This window comes from Alosa pseudoharengus, unplaced genomic scaffold (assembly GCF_046254945.1).
Source record: "Alosa pseudoharengus isolate Yale_2024_CS ecotype anadromous, Long Island Sound unplaced genomic scaffold, YU_APseudo_1.1 YU_APseudo_1.1_scf_1, whole genome shotgun sequence".
In the NCBI taxonomy this organism is placed as follows: Eukaryota; Metazoa; Chordata; class Actinopteri; order Clupeiformes; family Clupeidae; genus Alosa; species Alosa pseudoharengus.
The window spans coordinates 4,487,844-4,507,964 of record NW_027468564.1 but is presented as its reverse complement, the minus strand read 5'-3'; the positions used below and the strand labels follow the sequence as shown (position 1 = coordinate 4,507,964).

The window sequence follows — 20,121 nt, the reverse complement described above, 5'->3', positions numbered from 1 at the left end:
TATCGGGATGTGGTGTAATATTTCACGGCAAATGTTGTGTGGGCAATAGGTATCAAGTCTAGTGCATACATTGTGGAATATGAAAAACAGCTCATGGAATTTCAATTGTAATAAAAGGGTGAATTTTCACGACGAAATTGGCCATACATGGTGTCAAATGAAAGCTCAGAGACTGTTGTATCGGGATGTGGTGTAATATCTCACGGCAAATCATGTGTGAGCAATGGGTATCAAATCTAGTGCATAAATTGTAAAATATGAAATATAGCTCATGTAAAGAAGAAACAGAAAAGCCCCCCCAAAACAAGTGCAATATGAACCGATTTATTTGACAGAAAGCATGTATCATTTACTTAAAGATTGGTCGACAATGGAGTCACCAGAAAAAAAGGCTTTTATTCGTCTGTGAGGAGTAGCCTATGTTCGTCTGCTACTAGGCAAATGCCAGTGTCATCGCGTATTTGCAGTCAGCACTGCCCCCTGTCGGTAGAAAATTGCAATATTTAAGGTGGAACGGAAACTTGACTACACCGCATTCTGAATGTGCGGCCAACTTCAGCTTCGTAAACTTTGAAAGGTTTACGCCGACGTAAAGGCAACTGCATTGTGTCGACGCAGGAGCATAAATTCTGTTCACCAGCACATCAGTGAGGGTGTTTACATCGTATGCATCCACGCACAAATGTATGGGCGTACAAATAGCAGTCGCTTTCAAAATAAAAACAACGATATTGATTTGCATGCATTATCTCTATGCTAGGTTCTTGACTAATTGTTCTTTCACGGACCTTACGCGGGCCGGTCAGGGAAAGCCCACGGGCCGGATGTGGCCCGCGGGCCGTATGTTGCCCATGTATGTCATAGACAGTAAAAGATAGGGTCAGCTCCATTATAGACCTCCATTCATTCTGCAATCGCCCGCGTGCGCCCTCCATAGACAGTAAAAGAAATGGACGAACAGACTCCGTCGTTTTCAATGGGAGTGCACTGAGTCAAATAGAACGATTTTTCAGTTGGTCCCCCCAGTACTGCGCAGACTCACACTTAACTTCGTGACGTTAGCCATCGAACTGAATCTTGTAACTCATATGATAGATACACAGAAATTCTTCTCACACTTGCTTCGCCTTCAAAGTCATCAAAGTTAAACATTTATTTATGTATTATTATTAATATCATCCTCACCAAGTCGTGTTAATGTTGAAGCTACCATACATGATCATCTTCAAAAACAGTCATGCTAAAACAAAACAAAAAAGTTATAGCATTGAAGCTAATCTTCTTTCCACTTTTCCAACCTACGGTCAATCCATCGAAAACCTCTGTGATTAGTGCCGTTTTTAAAAAAATTAGGTTTACTTTTTTATTATTATACGGTTGCCTCTGTGTAATGCTTTACCTTAACATACGGTCGTGTATGCTAGGTTTTGCTTATGAGTTACCGTCAGACAGTAAGGTGGACTGAGCTTCTTATCCAAACAGTACGGTTATCTCCCTACGGCGCGAAAGAGAGATTACGTCAAAGCTAGCTTCCCTCCAACCGAACAAGCTAACCATTCTTCTTACGGGTAACCAACGTTACGGACGAGGTAATGGAGTCTGTTTTGCCTTTGTAGTGTTTATGTAAATTACACAGAAGCTACAATATCGGCACAGGATATATGTTATATGAAGTTATGGTATTTCAAAAAAATCCTAGAATAAATAGACTTCTATGGGAGTTAGCAGAGAGGTGGTCCCTCCAGCCTACGTCGATTCTTCTACTTCCGGGAATTCGCCTGCCCCCTTGGCGCCCTCACGTGGAACCAGAGACGGAACTGTTCTCCCCTTCTCTGTTACAGCAGAGAATGTCTAATAAGACGGGCTCTGGTTATAGTCTAAAAGCAAGAATAGCGAACTCAAGGCTTCTGTAGTCCCACTCCAGTCCAGGAGGTGGAAGTAGTACACCTTAATCTTGGTTTACCAGTCGCCATTAAATGGTAGAAAAGAAGATCTGAAGATTCCTCCAGTAGGCTGCTCTGAATTTCACAACAAAAACAAAGTTTTGTTTGTCGTCGAGTGAGATTACCCTGAATGGAGGAATATAGAGTAATGGAATCGGTTTGAGGTAAGCTTTGCTTTTTATATCTTAGTATTAGCCTACTCATAAATCTTACGATAGTATTAACTACCGGCGGTAACCTATTAAAAAATCTTACAACAGCAGCACTTCAGTCTTACAACAGCAGCATCAGGGAAAAGACAGACTGCTAACGTTACACAGAGTTCCTCGGTGTCCTGGACACATTTCCAACGATCGGATCATTCAATGTAGGCCTACTCGCCTAATGATTCCCATTTCCCAAGTGTGATATGGCAGTGATTCATTAATTTCCTCACTCTCCTCGTCAAGCTAGTTTGTGTAGTGAGCGTTGCCTTACATCGCTCAGGGGTGCGTTTCCCAAAACCATAGTTGCTAACCCACCGAGGGATTCCCAAACTGTGGTACGCGTACCCCCGGTGGTACGCGAGCTGCTTCTAGGGGGTACGCGAGATGAAAAGGGCTATGGCGGACAGGTGTAAAATGAAAATTTTTAATCTTTTGTAATTAATTAATGAATAAATACATAATTTCAAATCAGGTCATAATGATAAGGGGGAAGGAGCAAAGCTAGGAGTTATTTCAGATGGGCAAGAAAGGTAACATTAAGCTAGGCTTTACATTTAACAAACTAATTAGTTAGGTAGCCTTTCTAGGCTGTATAGCCTAATGTTGTCCAAACGAATACATCCTTGTCAGGCGTTGCTGTAGGCCTATTATAAGATATTGTATGTCCGCTGTGCTAACCTGTTAGCAACTTAGTTGGTTGGCAATGGGAAATTGTATTGAAACCAACAAAGTTGATAACTAAGTTAGCAACTATGCTTTTGGCAAACATGTCAAGTGCTAGGTGGTGGTAATGTATGGAGTAAAACTTGAAACAATTAAATCGTTTTTAAAAACGGAGATAGCGTTTTGGAACCAAACTCTTCTAATAGAGTTTCACTCGACACGCAGTTGATGCGCCCATTCGTTACAGTCTGAAAGCGAATTCAAGGCTCCTGTAGTCCCACTCCAGTCTAGTTGGTGGCAGTAGTTCCCCTTAATCTTGATTTACCAGCCACCTTAAATGGTACCGAAGAAGATCTAAAGATTCCACACACAAAAAACAAAACAAAGTTTGCTTTGCAAACAAAGTTTGGTTAGCATCTATTGAGATTACACTGAATGAAGAAGTATATTAACGGAATCTGTTTGAGGTATGCGTTGGTTATGAAAATGTATAATTTTAGTATTACACTTTTCTCTCACAACACCAGCACAAGCATGTATCAGTGAAAAGGCAAAGGCCCCATATCAAAGTAGTCCCCATTTCCCTAATATAGAAGTGGCTCAGTAAATCATTAATTTCCTCACTCTCCACTTCAAGCTAGTTTGTGGAGGAAGGATGAGAGGAAGTGAGCCCCTTAGGTGACTTGATGACAATATCAATTTCAATTTAATTGTGCTTGTGGAGCGCCAAAGCATTACACATGTCTCAAGGCGCTTTACAGAGTGTTAGACAATCAGATAAAAGAAAAGAAAAGAAAAGAAAAGAAAAGAAGGCCCATGGGTAACAGGGCCGAGGAAAAACTCCCTAGAATTGGCCATACATATAGGAAGAAACCTCGAGCAGATCCACGACTCAAGGGCCTGACCCATCTGCCTAGGGTCAGATATAGGACAGTAAGGTCTGTATACATGACAAATGCATAAGTTAGTCAGGTGTAGAGAATAGAACATGGTGTTTAAGGTGAGATGGTTACATATGATAATGCATTAATAACAAGCTGTGTGTGCAACGTATCATTGTATCATTCTACTTGTGAATTTATTTTTGAGTTTTAAAAATTGTGAACTGATCAAATCTCTGTCATAAGTTTATAATGAAGCAATATGTCACAAGTGAGAGTGGCGTTGGTAGCACATATTGCCCTGGCTTTTATTCGGCCTCGTGCTGCAGGTAATCACAGCCATGGCAATATCTGCTACCAACTCCACTCTCACCAAATTGCTTCTTCTTTCATTTATTTACATGTGTTTTCATTCATCCTCCGCCCCAAATATAGTTCCAATCTTCCAATAGTTCAAATACAACACTTCACGGGAGAGCCAAGTTCAGGTTGAGAGAGGCTATGCGCTTGTGCACACAGTAATTTCCAGTCTAGAGCCTACTCGGTTGTTGTGATATTATGAAATGTGATGTTATGAAAACACTTCTCTCACTGTGAATGAATGGAATGTTAATCCAAACAAATGTAACGTGCGCACATCCAAAAATAGGTGCTGGATAAAAAAGTGATATTGTAAAAAATAGGAAGGAATATCCACACACAAGCTCTCCCTCTTTTTGTTTATTAAAGTTACACTTGTGACAAGTCTGGTGAAGAGTGGCTTGGGATATCCCTTCCTATTTTTCAATGAATGGAATGTTCACATTGGACAATTGAAAGCAAAAAGCAGAGTGTCCAAGTGGGGATGTCCTGAGATATCGCCACTCAAGGAATGTCTCTTGTCCAATCAGAAATGAATAGTTTTATCAGACCTATCTGTTGTAAAATAAACAAATAACTTAAGATTCAAACATTGTCACCAGTTGTATGCATGAAAAAACAATGAAAATGACAATCTCTCTCTCTCTCTCTCTCTCTCAATCTCTCAATTTCTTTCTCACTCAGGCTCTCTGATTGTCTCATCTCAGAGAAGGGTTGTGGTTTCCTGGCTTCAGCTCTGACTTCCCATCTAAAACAGCTCGATCTGAGCTGGAATCATCCTGGAGAATCAGGACTGAAGCTGTTATCTGCTAGACTGGAGGATCCTGTCTGTAAACCGGTGATACTTAGGTATGTTTGGAAAGAAACCCCACTGTTGCACATATAGACGTTGTCTCTATACCAAGTGTAATGGCCTATTTTTAAATGTGTATTGTACTCGATATTCGATACCCAAGCCTAGCAACGTGTTGATGATGTTGTTGAACGGATGATAAATATCGTACCCTCTTCTTACTATGTTCATGCTCTGTTTTTCAGACCGAGGAGGTAATGTGAGTTTGAAAGACGTTAAAATAACACCAGCCTGTTGGCCCTGTTTTCCTCCTTTCCTCTATGAATACAGACAAGAATCTCCGGACAGGATCCTCGGACCGTTGCTATGGATCTTGGGCTGTCGGTAAGCTCTGGCAGTAATGAAGCATTCCAGCTGCCAACACCAAAAGTAGAGGACATTAAAGAAGAGCAATATGATCACATGATCACATGTCAAGACGACGAGGAGGAGAAGCCGCTCACAGAGCTGTTCTGCAAAACTGAGTCTCTTGGCTCTAATGAAGCATCGCAGACAACAGTGGAGGTTGAAGTGAAATTAGAGGATGATGAGGATGAAGAAAAAGACCAAGAGGATGAAGAATACCAAGATGATTCTCTTCAGGGAGGTAGGACTTAGGAACTACATACTGATACACTAAGAGTTCATTCATTAAAATGTTGTCAGTTTGCAGATATGTAGTAGTTGTTGGTAGTCTACCATTGGATCCATTGGAATGGATTTACTACCATTTTGCCAGGTTGATGGGGTCAGGTGGAGTCACTGGAGTCCTAAACTGACCTGTTCCCCACAGACCCCGTGTCTCTGGCCCAGATGAAGAGGGTATCAGTGGTGCTGGTGGACTGCTGTAGAACACAAGGCCAGCGAGCGAAGGAGGAGGACATGCAGACGCAGACCAATGGAGGTGCACATCAGATCGAGACCAGTAAGATACACACACACACACGCACACATGCACACACACACACACACACACACACACACACGCACACACACACGCACACACGCACACATACACCTCGCACACACACAAACACACACACACATATTAATCTGTGTTTGTGTTAAAAGGGCTGAACCCAGACAAAATTATTCTAATCTAATTCTTACAATTTTCCCATTTAACAGGGCAAACTGTAGTAGGGATGTCCACATTGGATTTTTTTCATCACCGATAGTCGACGCTCCTTAATCGCCTTTTCATAATGATAAAATATTTTTGAAATCAGGGCAGGCACACTTTCAAATATATAAGCATGTTAGAGTGCTGGAACAAAAAACAGTTCCAGTCTAACTGATTATCACCAACCAACCAAGTTGTGTCAAACTAACCTATATAGGCTTTAGCCTATTCCAACCATGCATTAAGCAGACAACCTTAATGATTTTTATTCCAAAATAGCATGTCAGCTGTGGATTTAGTCGTGTTTAAGTCACTCTGGAGTATAAGTCTTATCAGTCAAAAATCTGTTGTGAAGAGGGGAAAAAGCCATATACAGTCGCACGGGACTATAAGTCTTTAGAAATGTATTTCATACAATCCAAGACCAAGAACAGACATTTAATCTGGGCTAAGTTAGGCTAAATTGGCTGAATAGGTGTCTGGTGTGTTAACGTAACACATTAACAGTTATTTAGCTATACAATTTAGCCAATTTGATGTTGGTTAGCTTGGCCACAAAGACATTAAAATGGCAGTTTGCTGTGATGAGTCTCCTTTCGGCCAGATGTGGACGTTTGTTTGCTTACCCTTGTTTGAACTCAATGCCGTTGTCCTTCGCTGTGTAATTTGTGAGCTAGATGCTAGCGGTTAGCAAAATCTAGCAGTTGGCTTTTTTGGTGTTGAACCTGGGAGGCTGAATTATCATAACAAGCCAGCTAGTCACAAGCCTAGAGCGCCCTCCCGCTGTATGTTTACTCCTTGGTTTATGCAGAGATGTCAGTCAGCAGGAATTAACATTTAATAACATGTTCAATTTTGATATAGAAGTCGCACCTGACTATAAGTCACAGGACCAAACTTGTATAATTATATAGAAAATATGGTACGTGTCTCTGTTGGATTATATTGAAAATTCAATTTAGAAATGGAAAAAGTTTTGAAACTGGATGAGTTTCCAAAATCACTGAGTAATCGTGTTTTAAAAATTATTAAAACTAACTGTTATAGCTTCTTTCTATAATTGCTACAACATTCTATTTGTGCAGCATTGATCATTCAGTTATTGAGTGGTGATGCAATAATAAGCTAAAATATTTTTCCGGTCCGGACCGCTTATCACCCGGTTGCCACTGTAAAGCAAAGGAAACACGCGGTTCCGTTTAAAAAGAAGCTCACTAGTTCAGCTTGTTGTACAACTTTCGTTGCCCCTATAACAGCGATAGCATGGACAGTTAGCTTGTTTACAGTTGATTCCATTGTTGCGAAGCCTGCAACCGTCATCCTACTATGGTTGTTATAGTTACCATTCATAAGCATTGATATGGAACGGTGTCCTGTTATTCAGAATTAATAGCCACCCCACCAGCCAATAAGAAAATAATATTTCTTTTCTCCGGATGATAAGCTAAAATATTTTTCCAGTCCGGACAGCTTTCAAAGCTGCTTGTTTTTCTCCACAGACAGTAAAATTAACTTTTAAGATTGAACATTGGAGATGCACATGAGATCGAGACCAGTAAGATACACACACACACACACACACACACACACACACACACACACACACACACACACACACACACACACACACACTCACATTCTCCCTAAGGCTACTTCTACATCAGGGGTCGGCAACCCGCGGCTTTGATCCCTCTGATGTGGCTCAGCTTTTGAAATTAATTAATGAGTATTTAATTCAAATGTATTTTATTTTAGTTCGTTCATTTTCAAAATGTAATAAATCTGAGTAATTTAGCCTATATAACTTTCCACCTCACTTGACTCCGTAACCGTAGCTGCTCAATATTGTTACATTCGCGGTTCGTTGCCATGTCAATATCAAACAAAATCACCAATTTCCCTACATTTCAGTCAACGAGAACACTTTAATTGTTATTGTTGATGTGTGCGCTTGCTGTAGGCTAGATAAGGAACATGTCAAAAAGGAAACGTCAGCGAACACAGCTTGCGAGTGCGAACACAAGGCTGAAATGGGAAAGTTTCCATCCGAAGACTGATTCTGATATCTGTATTCTATATCGCTCTATATTCTGATTCTATATCGCACACTGCAACGATTTAGTAACCTATTGCTGTGTTAACCCTGTTCGGTTCCACTTGCATGTGAGAAATCTTTCTCACATATGAAAAAATATAAAGACAAACCTGCGCTCACGTTTAAGGGCAATTCCGTGCAAAACGGTCACATCCATAAAGTGCCCTTAAATGGTGACGGCCTCAATTCTTGCATGAAACTTCACCTCACTGAATATGAGCCAGCCAGACTCCAAGGCCATCACCAAATCTAATCTCTGGTAGACCTAATGTTCAATTTCGCCAATGACATGTCAACGAAAATTGAGTGTTGTGTTGACTATGATATTACTTTGCATACCAAAGGACACTGGGAAAATAGGGGGTGGTGTTTAGCCTACATGGGAAGCCTAAGTCATTCCACTTTACATTTCAACTTACTTGCACATTAAAACTAGTAGAAAATGTAGGCTGTTTAAAAATCCTCTGTTGAATGAAAGTAACTGTACGTTAAATATCCAAACTTTTTCTTGTAACCATCTTTATGTGTCCCCTCTGAGACTAAAAAATGATTAAATTTGGTAAAAGTGGCTCTCCAGGCAAAGGTTGCCGACCCCTGGTCTACATGAAAGCAACGATTGTATTTTTTCTTTTGCAGTGATTGTAATTCTATACATTTGTGGTTGAAGGCTTCAGATCAGTTTATTACCGCTTTCACTCTGTGTTTGTAGTTCAGTTAGGCTTCCTGGGGGAGTGGCTTGGTAGAACATTGAATATGAACATGAATAGCTTACTGTAATAGTTGATTGGAAATAGAGGGGCAATTTTCAAGTGAATGCAGAAGTGCCACTCACCCTGCTACGAGTTGATAAACCATAGAAACGATTTTGAAAACATTATTTTAAGGTACAAAAACTATTTGGTGTTGCTTTAATCAAATTTGTTTTGGTAAAATGCCTAATCCTTAATAGATGTACACAAACAGTTTTAAAGCTTGGGTGCACCAAGACAAACCTGTTGGCAATTTGGATTTTGAGTTTTTTACATAGGAGAGGCTGAAAAATAGGCTACTTTTTACCTCTGTTTTGAGGTAGACCGGTGTCTGAACAACATCAGTCAAAACTGGTAGCCTATGCTAATAAACTTAGAAAAACAAATTTGCATTTACTGTTGGCTAACATGCATCAGTGGAGGTTGGTGGTTATAAAAATAACGGAAGAAGGAAGGTGCACTTGATTGATTGAACAGAATAGAAGTCATCTTTTGGTGATATTCTGAGAAACAATGAGACATTAACATGCATTAAGTAATGTATTAACATAACCATAACCAATTAATTACATTTACACAGGACAGCTACCATAGATGGGGGTGGCAACAAATCAAAGAAAAACAATACAAGTGTAGCGCTCTTGCTCCTTAAATTAATAATAAGAACAATGTGAACTACCGTATCTGCTAGGTTCTAGGAGCTGGTATAAGGTTATTAGAAATCGTATGAATGACTAGGAGAGTAACAAATAAACAATAAAGTCATTCAAGTTGTTTACAATTGAACAGGTGACAATTTTATTGTCTACAGATCAGAGCACTATAAAGAGCACTATAAAGTGCAGACAGTAATATAAAATTAAACCACCCAAAGAGCTCTTCCCCAAAAAAAAACAAAATAAATAAAATATGTATGTATATATGTGTGTGTGTGTGTGTATGAAAGTTCTTGAATGTGTGAATCAATGTCTCTTTCAGTATGCACAATCTTAAAAGATCTTATCTGGAATCCGGTTGAGATTTGGTGGTCAGTCAGTCAAGTCAGTCAATTCAATCTTTGTAGGCAAATCCTCGCTCTCCGGCTGGCCACACCGGTGGGTAGGGGTCTGTCTACAATCTTCAGATCTCGGGTTGGCTCGCCACTGAACCGCACGGTTCAGAATCGGTTCTGGTCGGGAGTCAATAAAAAACCAATCGGAGCTTCGTGGTGAAAAGTATAACGTTGAGCACTGGCTTCAAGTTGGTTTTCACTTCTGGGTTGATCTCTGATATAAAATAACTAATTAATATTGAATTTCACTACATTTATGAAAGAACTGAGCAATTTCAAAGTATTTAGTACCTTTTTTTTCCTTTTGGACGTTAGGCTTGGTTTTTTTCTCCAGTATGAAAGCGTAACGACAAACTGACGTTGGCATAACAACAGCTGAATATGGGGCGCGTGCGCCTCCCTGAGGTCAAACTATGCTACGACATCTTTTCATGCTAATAATGGCTCAATAGTAACCATGGGTTACACAAGCAAACAACAAATTACAATTCTTCCAACTCATTAACATGTAAGCGTAAATATAAATACATACATTGTACCAGTGGCAGCTGGTGGTTATGAAAATAACGGAGGAGGGAAGGTGCGCTTGATTGGTGTTGAGGCACATAGGGCTGGGAGATATACCGAATATACTTGATACATTGCAGTTTGCTGTACGTGAGATACATTAAAGTGATATATCGCAAATATCAAGTATTTCACGGTCATAATTTTTTTAAGCAGCAACGCTTACTTCGCAGTTTTGTGTCGCTATCTCTCCTAACCTCTCCCCCTCCCTCTCAGAAAAAACGTGAACAACGCACGTCACATCATGTTGGCCTGCCACAGATTCCAGATTCATTGGCGCGCCCCTTTCACGTGTAACATGTAAAAAAAAAGGGACAAATTTACTGGCAAATTTACTGGTCGCACATCTCAAAATTTTGGGTCGCAAAATGCGACCATTTGGTCGCAGTCTGGAGCCATGTCCTCTGATATCCACCCAACCTGTTTCTCCTACACAGACACGCACAGACACACACACCAATCACTTCCCCTACACACACACACCATTTCATCACCCCCCACCACACACACACGCACACATATAATTAATTTTTGCAGACTGGAATTGTGCCGTTTTGCTCCCATAGAAACAAATTACGTTGCTCTATCTTGTTAGTAATCTAAGATCTTTGCCTTAAGTGCTTATGCCTCATTCTAATTCTAATTCTAAGTCTATGGTAACTCTTACAGGTGCATCAAAATATCCACACGGAACACAACAGAATGATGAACTCAACCTGCATCAATGTTCCCAGTGTGGAAAAGCATTTAAAAGGGCCACAACTCTTAAAATCCATATGCTTACTCACACTGGAGAGAAGCCTTATCAATGTGTCCAGTGTGGAAAAGCATTTACACAAATGTCAAAGCTTAACCGTCACATGCATACTCACACTGGCGAGAAGCCTCATCAATGTGCCCAGTGTGGGAAAGGTTTTTATCAAACGTCAACTCTTAGTCGCCATATGCTTACTCACACTGGCGAGAAGCCTCATCAATGTGTCCAGTGTGGAAAAGCATTTACAGAAATGTCAAGTCTTAGGACCCATATGTTTACACACACTGGAGAGAAGGCTCATCAATGTGTCCAGTGTGGAAAATGTTTTTATCAAACATCAATTCTTAAAATCCATATGCGAACACACACTGGCGAGAAGCCTCATCAATGTGCCCAGTGTGGAAAAGGTTTTTATCAAACATCGACTCTTAAAATCCATATGCTTACTCACACTGGAGAGAAGCCTCATATATGTGCCCAGTGTGGAAAAAGTTTTTATCAAACATCAACTCTTAAAAGCCATATGCTTACTCACACTGGAGAGAAGCCTCATCAATGTGTCCAGTGTGGAAAAGCATTTACACAAATATCAAATCTTAGGACCCACATGCTTACACACACTGGAGAGAAGGCTCATCAATGTGCCCAGTGTGGAAAAGGTTTTTATCGACAATCAGCTCTTAAAACCCATATGCTTACTCACACTGGAGAGAAGCCTCATCAATGTGCCCAGTGTGGAAAAGCATTTACACAAATGTCAAATCTTAGGACCCATATGCTTACACACACTGGAGAGAAGCCTCATCAATGTGCCCAGTGTGGAAAAGCATTTACACAAATGTCAAATCTTAGGACCCATATGCTTTCTCACACTGGAGAGAAGCCTCATCAATGTGCCCAGTGTGGAAAAGGTTTTTATCAAACATCAACTCTTAAACGCCATATGCGAACACACACTGGAGAGAAGCCACATCAATGAGCCCAGTGTGGAAAAGCATTTGAATGGATCACAATTCTTAAACACCACATGCTAACACACACTGGAGAGACAGGTCATAAATGTGCCCCGTGTGGAAATTGTTTTCTATTTGCTTCAACTCTTAGATCCCATATGCTTACACATACGGGAGCGAAACCTCATGAATTGCGTTTCTAATCCCGGTTCTAATTACCTCAGAGTTCTCGCGAGAGCACAATGGACTTGTCTCTGTGAGACACTCTGGCAATGAGCAATGATGCACGTTACTTTTACCCCAACATTCCGGGGAACCAGCTAAACTGATGAAGACAGCGCTGCAACGTTGGAGGACAGTACACATTGGTCGTAGTGTTATCCGATTGCGTCAAAGTCCGAAATCATTCAGAGTAAACATGGTCTAGTGTTATCCATTTGCGTGCAGTGAGATTTTTAAATGCATGGTTGTTGCCGCCCCTCGAGTTGGGCCATTACATTGTTCGTGGCCAGACCCTTAATCTTTCTAGATTACCAGGGTCTCGAATCTCCAGGCTAGGTTCTAATATGGCATCGGTGCCAATGCAAATGATATTAAAACCTTGAATAACAATGGATATTGGTGCCTCATTTTGTAATTATGTACACTTGAAAACCCAATAAATGTGACCAATAGCATATCTAATATCCATCTGCAAACTTTCACTGGAGAGAAGCCTCATCAATGTGCCCAGTGTAGAAAATCCTTTAAACAAATGTCAAATCTTAGGACCCATATGCTAACTCACACTGGAAAGAAGCCTCATGTTTGTGATCAGTGTTACAAAGCCTTTGATAACATTACCTTTCCTACATAATTAATGGATGTTATTGTTTGATTGTTTCTCAGAATAAATTTGCTGAAACAGTGCAGCAACAACCTTATCTGATTTGACACATAATGACCCATGTTTTACTTTTTGGAACTTTGTTGTAAAAATTGCATGTTTTTAATTTCACTTATAAAATAGACCTTGAAAACAGTCCAAATTGGATATCATCCAAAATTGTGTTTGTTAAAATACATCATATTGTAATGCATTACAGAAAAGGAACTACTCCAAGGAGGGAGACCACTGTTGCACTGTACTTACTGTGTTTATTCTGTAAAGCGACCTTGGGTGCTTTGAAAGGCGCTATGTAACAAATAAATGTATTATTATTATTATTATTATTATTATTATTATTATTATTATTATTATTACTTCTTAAGCATTTGTTTCAAAGGATTCAAAACCAAATTTGGAACCAAAAGAATTGAGAACCGCTGCTCTATAGTGTTTGATGCATGTAGATGGAGTAGGATGGTTTTGCTCATGTAGTGTTTGATGCATATAGATGGCGTGCGATGGTTTTTCTCCTTTTGTGTTGATTGGCTGATGTTAAGGCTGCACAATTATCACAATCGCTGATTAGAAAAAACTCCAAGGAGGGTGTCCCCAGTGTGGAAAAAGTTTTTCACACCCCTTAATACTTCAATACCACGTGGTAAAACATTTTTAATGGTGTAAAAATATCGATTTAGCTGCATAGGCTACGCTATGCCCCCACAGCTACTCGGCTAAAAACGGCGTAATTTGGAATGCTAGGGGGTGAGCGAAGGTGCCTATTGGACACATGTGAGTACTCGGCAACATCTTTCAGTACAGCTAATGTCAATTTCACACCGAACTTCTCCTTTAAGTAATGTATTAACATAACCATAACCAATGAATTACATTTACACAGGACAGCTACCATAGATGGGGGTGGCAACAAATCAAAGAAAAACAAAACCAGCAAACAACAAATTACAATTCTTCCAACTCATTAACATGTAAATGTAAATATAAATACATTCATTGTACCAGTGGCAGCTGGTGGTTATGAAAATAACGGAGGAGGGAAGGTGCGCTTGATTGGTGTTGAGGCACATAGGGCTGGGCGATATACCGAATATACTTGATACATTGCAGTTTGCTGTACGTGAGATACATTAAAGTGGTATATCGCAAATATTAAGTATTTCACAGTCATCATTTTTTTAAGCAGCAACGCTTACTTCGCAGTTTTATGTCCCTATCTCTCCTAACCTCTCCCCCTCCCTCTCAGTAAAAACATGAACAACGCATGTCACATCATGTTGGCCTGCCACAGATTCCAGATTCATTGGCGCGCCCCTTCCACGTGTAACATGTAAAAAAAAAAAAGGGACAAATTTACTGTTCGCACATGTGCGAGTGGATGTAAAATTCAGTCGCATACTCTCAAATTTTTGGGTTGCAAAATGTGACCATTTGGTCGCAGTCTGGAGCCATGTCCTCTGATATCCACCCAACCTGTTTCTTCTACACAGACACGCACGGACACACACACCAATCACTTCCCTAACACACACACACACACACACACATATAATTAATTTTTGCAGACTGGAATTGTGCCGTTTTGCTCCCATAGAAACAAATTACGTTGCTCTATCTTGTTAGTAATCTAAGATCTTTGCCTTAAGAGCTTATGCCTCATTCTAATTCTAAGTCTCTATGGTATCTCTTACAGGTGCATCAAAATATCCACAAGGAACACAACAGAATCATGAACTCAACCTGCATCAATGTTCCCAGTGTGGAAAAGCATTGAAAAGGGCCACAACTCTTAAAATCCATATGCTTACTCACACTGGAGAGAAGCCTCATCAATGTGTCCAGTGTGGAAAAGCATTTACACAAATGTCAAAGCTTAACCGTCACATGCATACTCACACTGGCGAGAAGCCTCATCAATGTGCCCAGTGTGGGAAAGGTTTTTATCAAACGTCAACTCTTAAACGCCATATGCTTACTCACACTGGCGAGAAGCCTCATCAATGTGTCCAGTGTGGAAAAGCATTTACAGAAATATCAAGTCTTAGGACCCATATGTTTACACACACTGGAGAGAAGGCTCATCAATGTGCCCAGTGTGGAAAATGTTTTTATCAAACATCAACTCTTAAAAGCCATATGCGAACACACACTGGCGAGAAGCCTCATCAATGTGCCCAGTGTGGAAAAGGTTTTTATCAAACATCATCTCTTAAAATCCATATGCTTACTCACACTGGAGAGAAGCCTCATATATGTGCCCAGTGTGGAAAAGGTTTTTATCAAACATCAACTCTTAAAAGCCATATGCTAACTCACACTGGAGAGAAGCCTCATCAATGTGTCCAGTGTGGAAAAGCATTTACACAAATGTCAAATCTTAGGACCCATATGCTTACACACACTGGAGAGAAGGCTCATCAATGTGCCCAGTGTGGAAGAGGTTTTTCACACACGTCAAGTCTTTCACGCCACATGTTTGAACACAAAGTAAAACAGGAACACAAAGAATACAACGAAAGACACAAATTGTATTTGATCGAGATAGCACAGAACAGATGGTCGATTGATCGAATGATGAACTCAGCCTGCAGCTCAGAGGAAGTTTGCACCACTGTGCTGTCTGTAGGAGTTTGAACAGAATACAAAACAGAAGATCCACGGACAGAATGATGAACTCAACCTGCAACTCCCTCATTAGAAGGCATGAAAATGTACTCTACTGAATTTTCTTGAATTTCCCCTTGAGGATTAATAAAGTATCTATCTATCTATCTATCTATCTATCTACTGTTATCCGATTTATTCTTATTTTTTTTCTTCTGCGTATTTGTACGTTTGACGTAGAAACTTTGTTCAAACTGCGTTGCGTAGGTCTTACTTTGTGGACTTCAGCTATATATTGTTCAACTTTGTAACTTTTATACTTTTTGAACTATTAATTAAAAACTACTAAAAATGTTCCCATAGACTTAACATTGGCGATTATGACATCACACTTAGAATCCTATGCCAAGTGTTCCGGCCACCTCCAGCAACTGTCTGTCTCAGGCTTTAAGCATACAATATGGCCAGAGACGGTTGATAAAGCGAGACGATTCATAAGAGGGTAAATTCTGGCACGTTGTGACGTGGGGTTCGAAGCTGTCACGCCCATTTAGGAGTCTAGCGGGAGGTCCAGTGTCTATGTATTCCTATGGGAGAAATGGTCATTTTCTCGGAATATGACCAATCCCTTAGCCCTACATTCAGCGATGTAAGTTTTGAACCCATTTTCTATAAGCCACATGTCTCCCTAACATTCCAACATTGAAATTGTATTTTCCAACGAAACAAATAAAGACAAAAATAGCTATGTTCATGATCTGTCACTGTCTCCTCAAAGCTCTGGTACACAGCCACCTGTTCTCAGAGGCTCTAGACTCAGAGATGGTTGATAAACTAACCTACATATTTTAACATATAACATATTTTTTGCGAGAACTAGTAGACTACCACAACGTTGCTGAACGTATGTTATTTCAGGTTTGTTTGCAACAATATATAAGTTTAACCAAAGTTCTTAGCTGCTAGCTAGCTAGCGAACATTCCCATTCACATTCCGTGTACTGTGCTAACGTTAGCTAGCTAGCTAGCTCGGTTAACGGGGCAAAATTAAATTATTCATTCCGTGTCCGAAAGAGTGTTTAATTGGCATCACACACAAACAATGACTGTAAAATAGTATACAAAATTATATTTATATGTTATTATTGCTTATTCAGAGAAAAGTTTCTGTTTTGACACACCTAGGAGTCCGGAACTAGTGCCATTTCGTTCCATTGGTGAATCGTCTTATGATTCATCTTAGTTAACTATAGAATCTTTGATATGGCTCTATTAAGGCTACAAATCCTGTTCAACTGCCTTCTCTGCCCACAACTGTTTCAAAATAAAAGTCCTCACTACAATAATTCTATATTAAATAATTTAACCATTTTAACTACCCAACTATTTAACTGTTCAACCTTTCAAACTGTCAGTTGTCCTTAACTATGACTCATACCAACTGTTTCCTCTGCCCACAACTGTTTCAAAATAAAAGTCATCACTACAATAATTTCATATTAAATAATTAATATAAGTCTATTAAGACTACAGATCCTGTTCAACTGCTTCCTCTGCCCACAACTGTTTCAAAATAAAAGTCCTCACTACAATAATTCCCTATTAACTCATATCATAACTCGGTTGCCGCTTTGGGTCGAATCAGTGACGCATGCACGTCAGGTCAAAACCAGGCCATTTTCGTGGGTCTATCTCTAGGTGGCAGTCTCGCCAGGTCTCGCTGATCACGTCCCGGAAAGTTTAAACAAGTAACAGGCAACACTTCATATTTCATGAAAGACGTTATATCTCCATTTCTAGAAATCTTTTGATGAAAACTAGCCACTGTTTAGCTTGGGATTTCTCAGGAACAGAGGCGTGTATAAATACACGGTTTGCACCCACCGAGAGCTTAAAGTCTCGCCTTTTAATCGAGCCATTGTATGTGTTCATAGCTATAACACAGAATATGCTGTGGCTGTACAAAAATCATCAACAATGGTCTAGATTGCTGGCACTCTAGGACAAAGCTCCCGAAAACAGCTTGGCATTCAATGAGTTAAATAATTTAACCATTTTAACTACCCAACTATTTCTGTTCAACCTTTCAAACTGTCAGTTGTCACCAACTATGACTCCCTCTAACTGTTTCCTCTGCCCACAATTGTTTAAAAATAAAAGTCCTCATTACAATAATTCTATATTAAATAATTTAACCATTTTACCTATCCAACTATTTAACTGTTCAGCCATTCCAACTCTCAGCTGTAATCGACTCCTGCCAACTGTTTCCTCTGTCCTCAACTTCAACTTCAAAATAAGTCCTCAATACAATAATTCGCTATAAAATAATTTAACTATTTAAACTACTCAACTATTTAACTGTTCGGCCATTCCAACTGTCAGTTGTCATCAACTATGACTCCCCGCCAGCTTTTTCTGACCTCCTGACCTCTGACCTCCATCTTTTTTTACTTAGATTATATTTTAGACAATATTCAACAATATTTCATTCAGCAGCCATTTTTGCATTTTCATGCACTCGTAATTCCCTGGAATTACATTCTCTAGTTCTAATTCTAAGTCTCTGTCTACACAACAGAAGATCCATGGACAGAATGATGCACAGGAAATGCAACTCACATGCAAAAGAAGGCTGTACCAATGTCTGTACACAGCCCTGAGAGAACTCGAGAAACACAAGCAGAAACATTCCGTAAATGTACTCATTGTGGAAAGAAATTTACAGCAAAAAATCGTAGATGGCACGTCGGTCATTCCATATTATGATAGCTAAGGTGTGTCAGATGATCCAGATACAACGCAAATGTGAAAAAATATACATGTTGGTTGCAACTTCCTCAAACCCAAATGACCCCCCCCCCCCAAACAAAAAATAAATAAATTAAAAAATAAAGTCATTTTGAATAAATATACATTTCTTAAGAAATGCTACGATTTGATGCTGTTTAACTCATTTACAAATGGTGCACAGTCACTTTAAGAGCATCGTCTGGCTTCACGGTATTCATAATATTTTGCCAGCTCCAATTAATTATAGCCTATGGCTGGTCCACAAACTCTAACATTGTTTGTGCCACATTTATAGCACAATATTAGCAATGATAAGTATACTATTAAGTTGGTATAAACAACCTTCATTCCTTTGGAAATATAAGTATTTAATTACATGCTAGCTAGACATTTTCTGTTTGCAATTAGAAGTGAATTATGAACCTGGTAGCCACCTACAGTAGCTATCTGAGTGGAATGTGTTTCAATTGGCATCATGTGCTCAGTTTAAGGGAAACGGATTAGAAAGACCACTCTTCATATTCTATCATAGTCCAAATCAGTGTGTACAGCCTGTCAAAGTGCCCTCTCACCTTTTATGAATGGACAGTGGGAACCGGATAATTCCGCAATCTCTAGCGTTGTTTTTGTTGTCCTCATGATTTCCTTTTAATAGTTTCTTATATTAAAAATATGAAATCAATTATCAACAATGACAAGCCAGCTGGAACCTGCCACTCTCTCTCCCACCAGCCAATCAGAAGAGAGTGTTTCTTCTCTCCGGGTGATCATGAAGAATAAACGCTTAATGTCATCTTTAGCCAGGTGCTTACTGACACTGGAGAGAAGCCTCATAAATGTGCCCAGTGTACTAGTTTTACTTTTAACTAAGAAATTAATTCAAAACAATGGGGGTCTATGGAGCGAGACGGCTAAATTTGTCTCTTTCACCTCATTGTTGTTGAGAAATCTCAGATTTGTTTGTCATTTTTGCAAATTCAGCATGGATTATAGGTCGAAGGTTGAATGAATGAGTACTTATGTCCTTTCTTGGTTGGGTCGTTGTTGCCCATAGCACAATAGCATTCTGAAGTGTGAAATTAAATTGAAAATTGAAATTAATTAATGACGTCATTGGCACGTTTGAAAGGCTTTTTAGGGGGGAAAAAATAAGTGACTCAAAAAATATAATAGGCTACTAAGCAGTGTGCATTTTCTTTGGCCTCCCTTTCGAATGCAACATTCAAATTTCTGGACAAAAAATGATATCTCGAGAAGTGGATTTTGAGGGGGACAGCTCCATAGACCTCCATTCATTCTGCAATCGCCCGCGTGCGCCCTCACGTGGAACCAGAGACGGAACTGTTCTCCCCTTCTGTTACAGTCTAAAACAGTGGTCACCAAACTACGGCCCGCCACCTCATTTTGGGTGGCCCCCCAAAACATGTCTGTGTATAGCATCTGGCCCGCACCGGAGTACGACATAGTCAAACTATAACCTCCGTAATTTCCCCCATTCATTCTCTATCTATGGCGAGTCATAACAATACACATGTAATACTCTTTTTGTCCACTGGTGGTTGTTTTGGCGACGTTTGCCATCGAAAACGGAATGAACCTACCTGCAAACAATGTAAGAGGCCTATGCTGACTGCATCAGTGCTCAAAGTATTCTAAAAGTT

At 39.8% G+C, this 20,121-nt stretch overlaps 1 protein-coding gene across 2 annotated transcripts; it reads left to right on the top strand.

The window, feature by feature from the left end:
- Positions 1-1,922: 1,922 nt before the first annotated feature.
- LOC143136068 (uncharacterized) lies at positions 1,923-16,023 on the top strand. 2 transcript variants are annotated; one of them, XM_076296542.1, is made up of 5 exons: positions 1,923-2,107; positions 4,738-4,902; positions 5,177-5,492; positions 5,679-5,810; positions 11,140-13,349. In XM_076296542.1, the coding sequence occupies exons 3-5, from the start codon at positions 5,213-5,215 to the stop codon at positions 12,204-12,206; spliced, it is 1,479 nt and encodes a 492-aa protein (XP_076152657.1). In that variant the 5' UTR covers positions 1,923-2,107; positions 4,738-4,902; positions 5,177-5,212; the 3' UTR covers positions 12,207-13,349. The 2 variants fall into 2 exon arrangements, with proteins under 2 accessions (XP_076152657.1, XP_076152665.1); XM_076296550.1 differs by lacking the exon at positions 11,140-13,349 and adding an exon at positions 14,757-16,023 and having other exon boundaries at positions 1,938-2,107.
- The last annotated feature ends 4,098 nt before the right edge of the window (positions 16,024-20,121 follow it).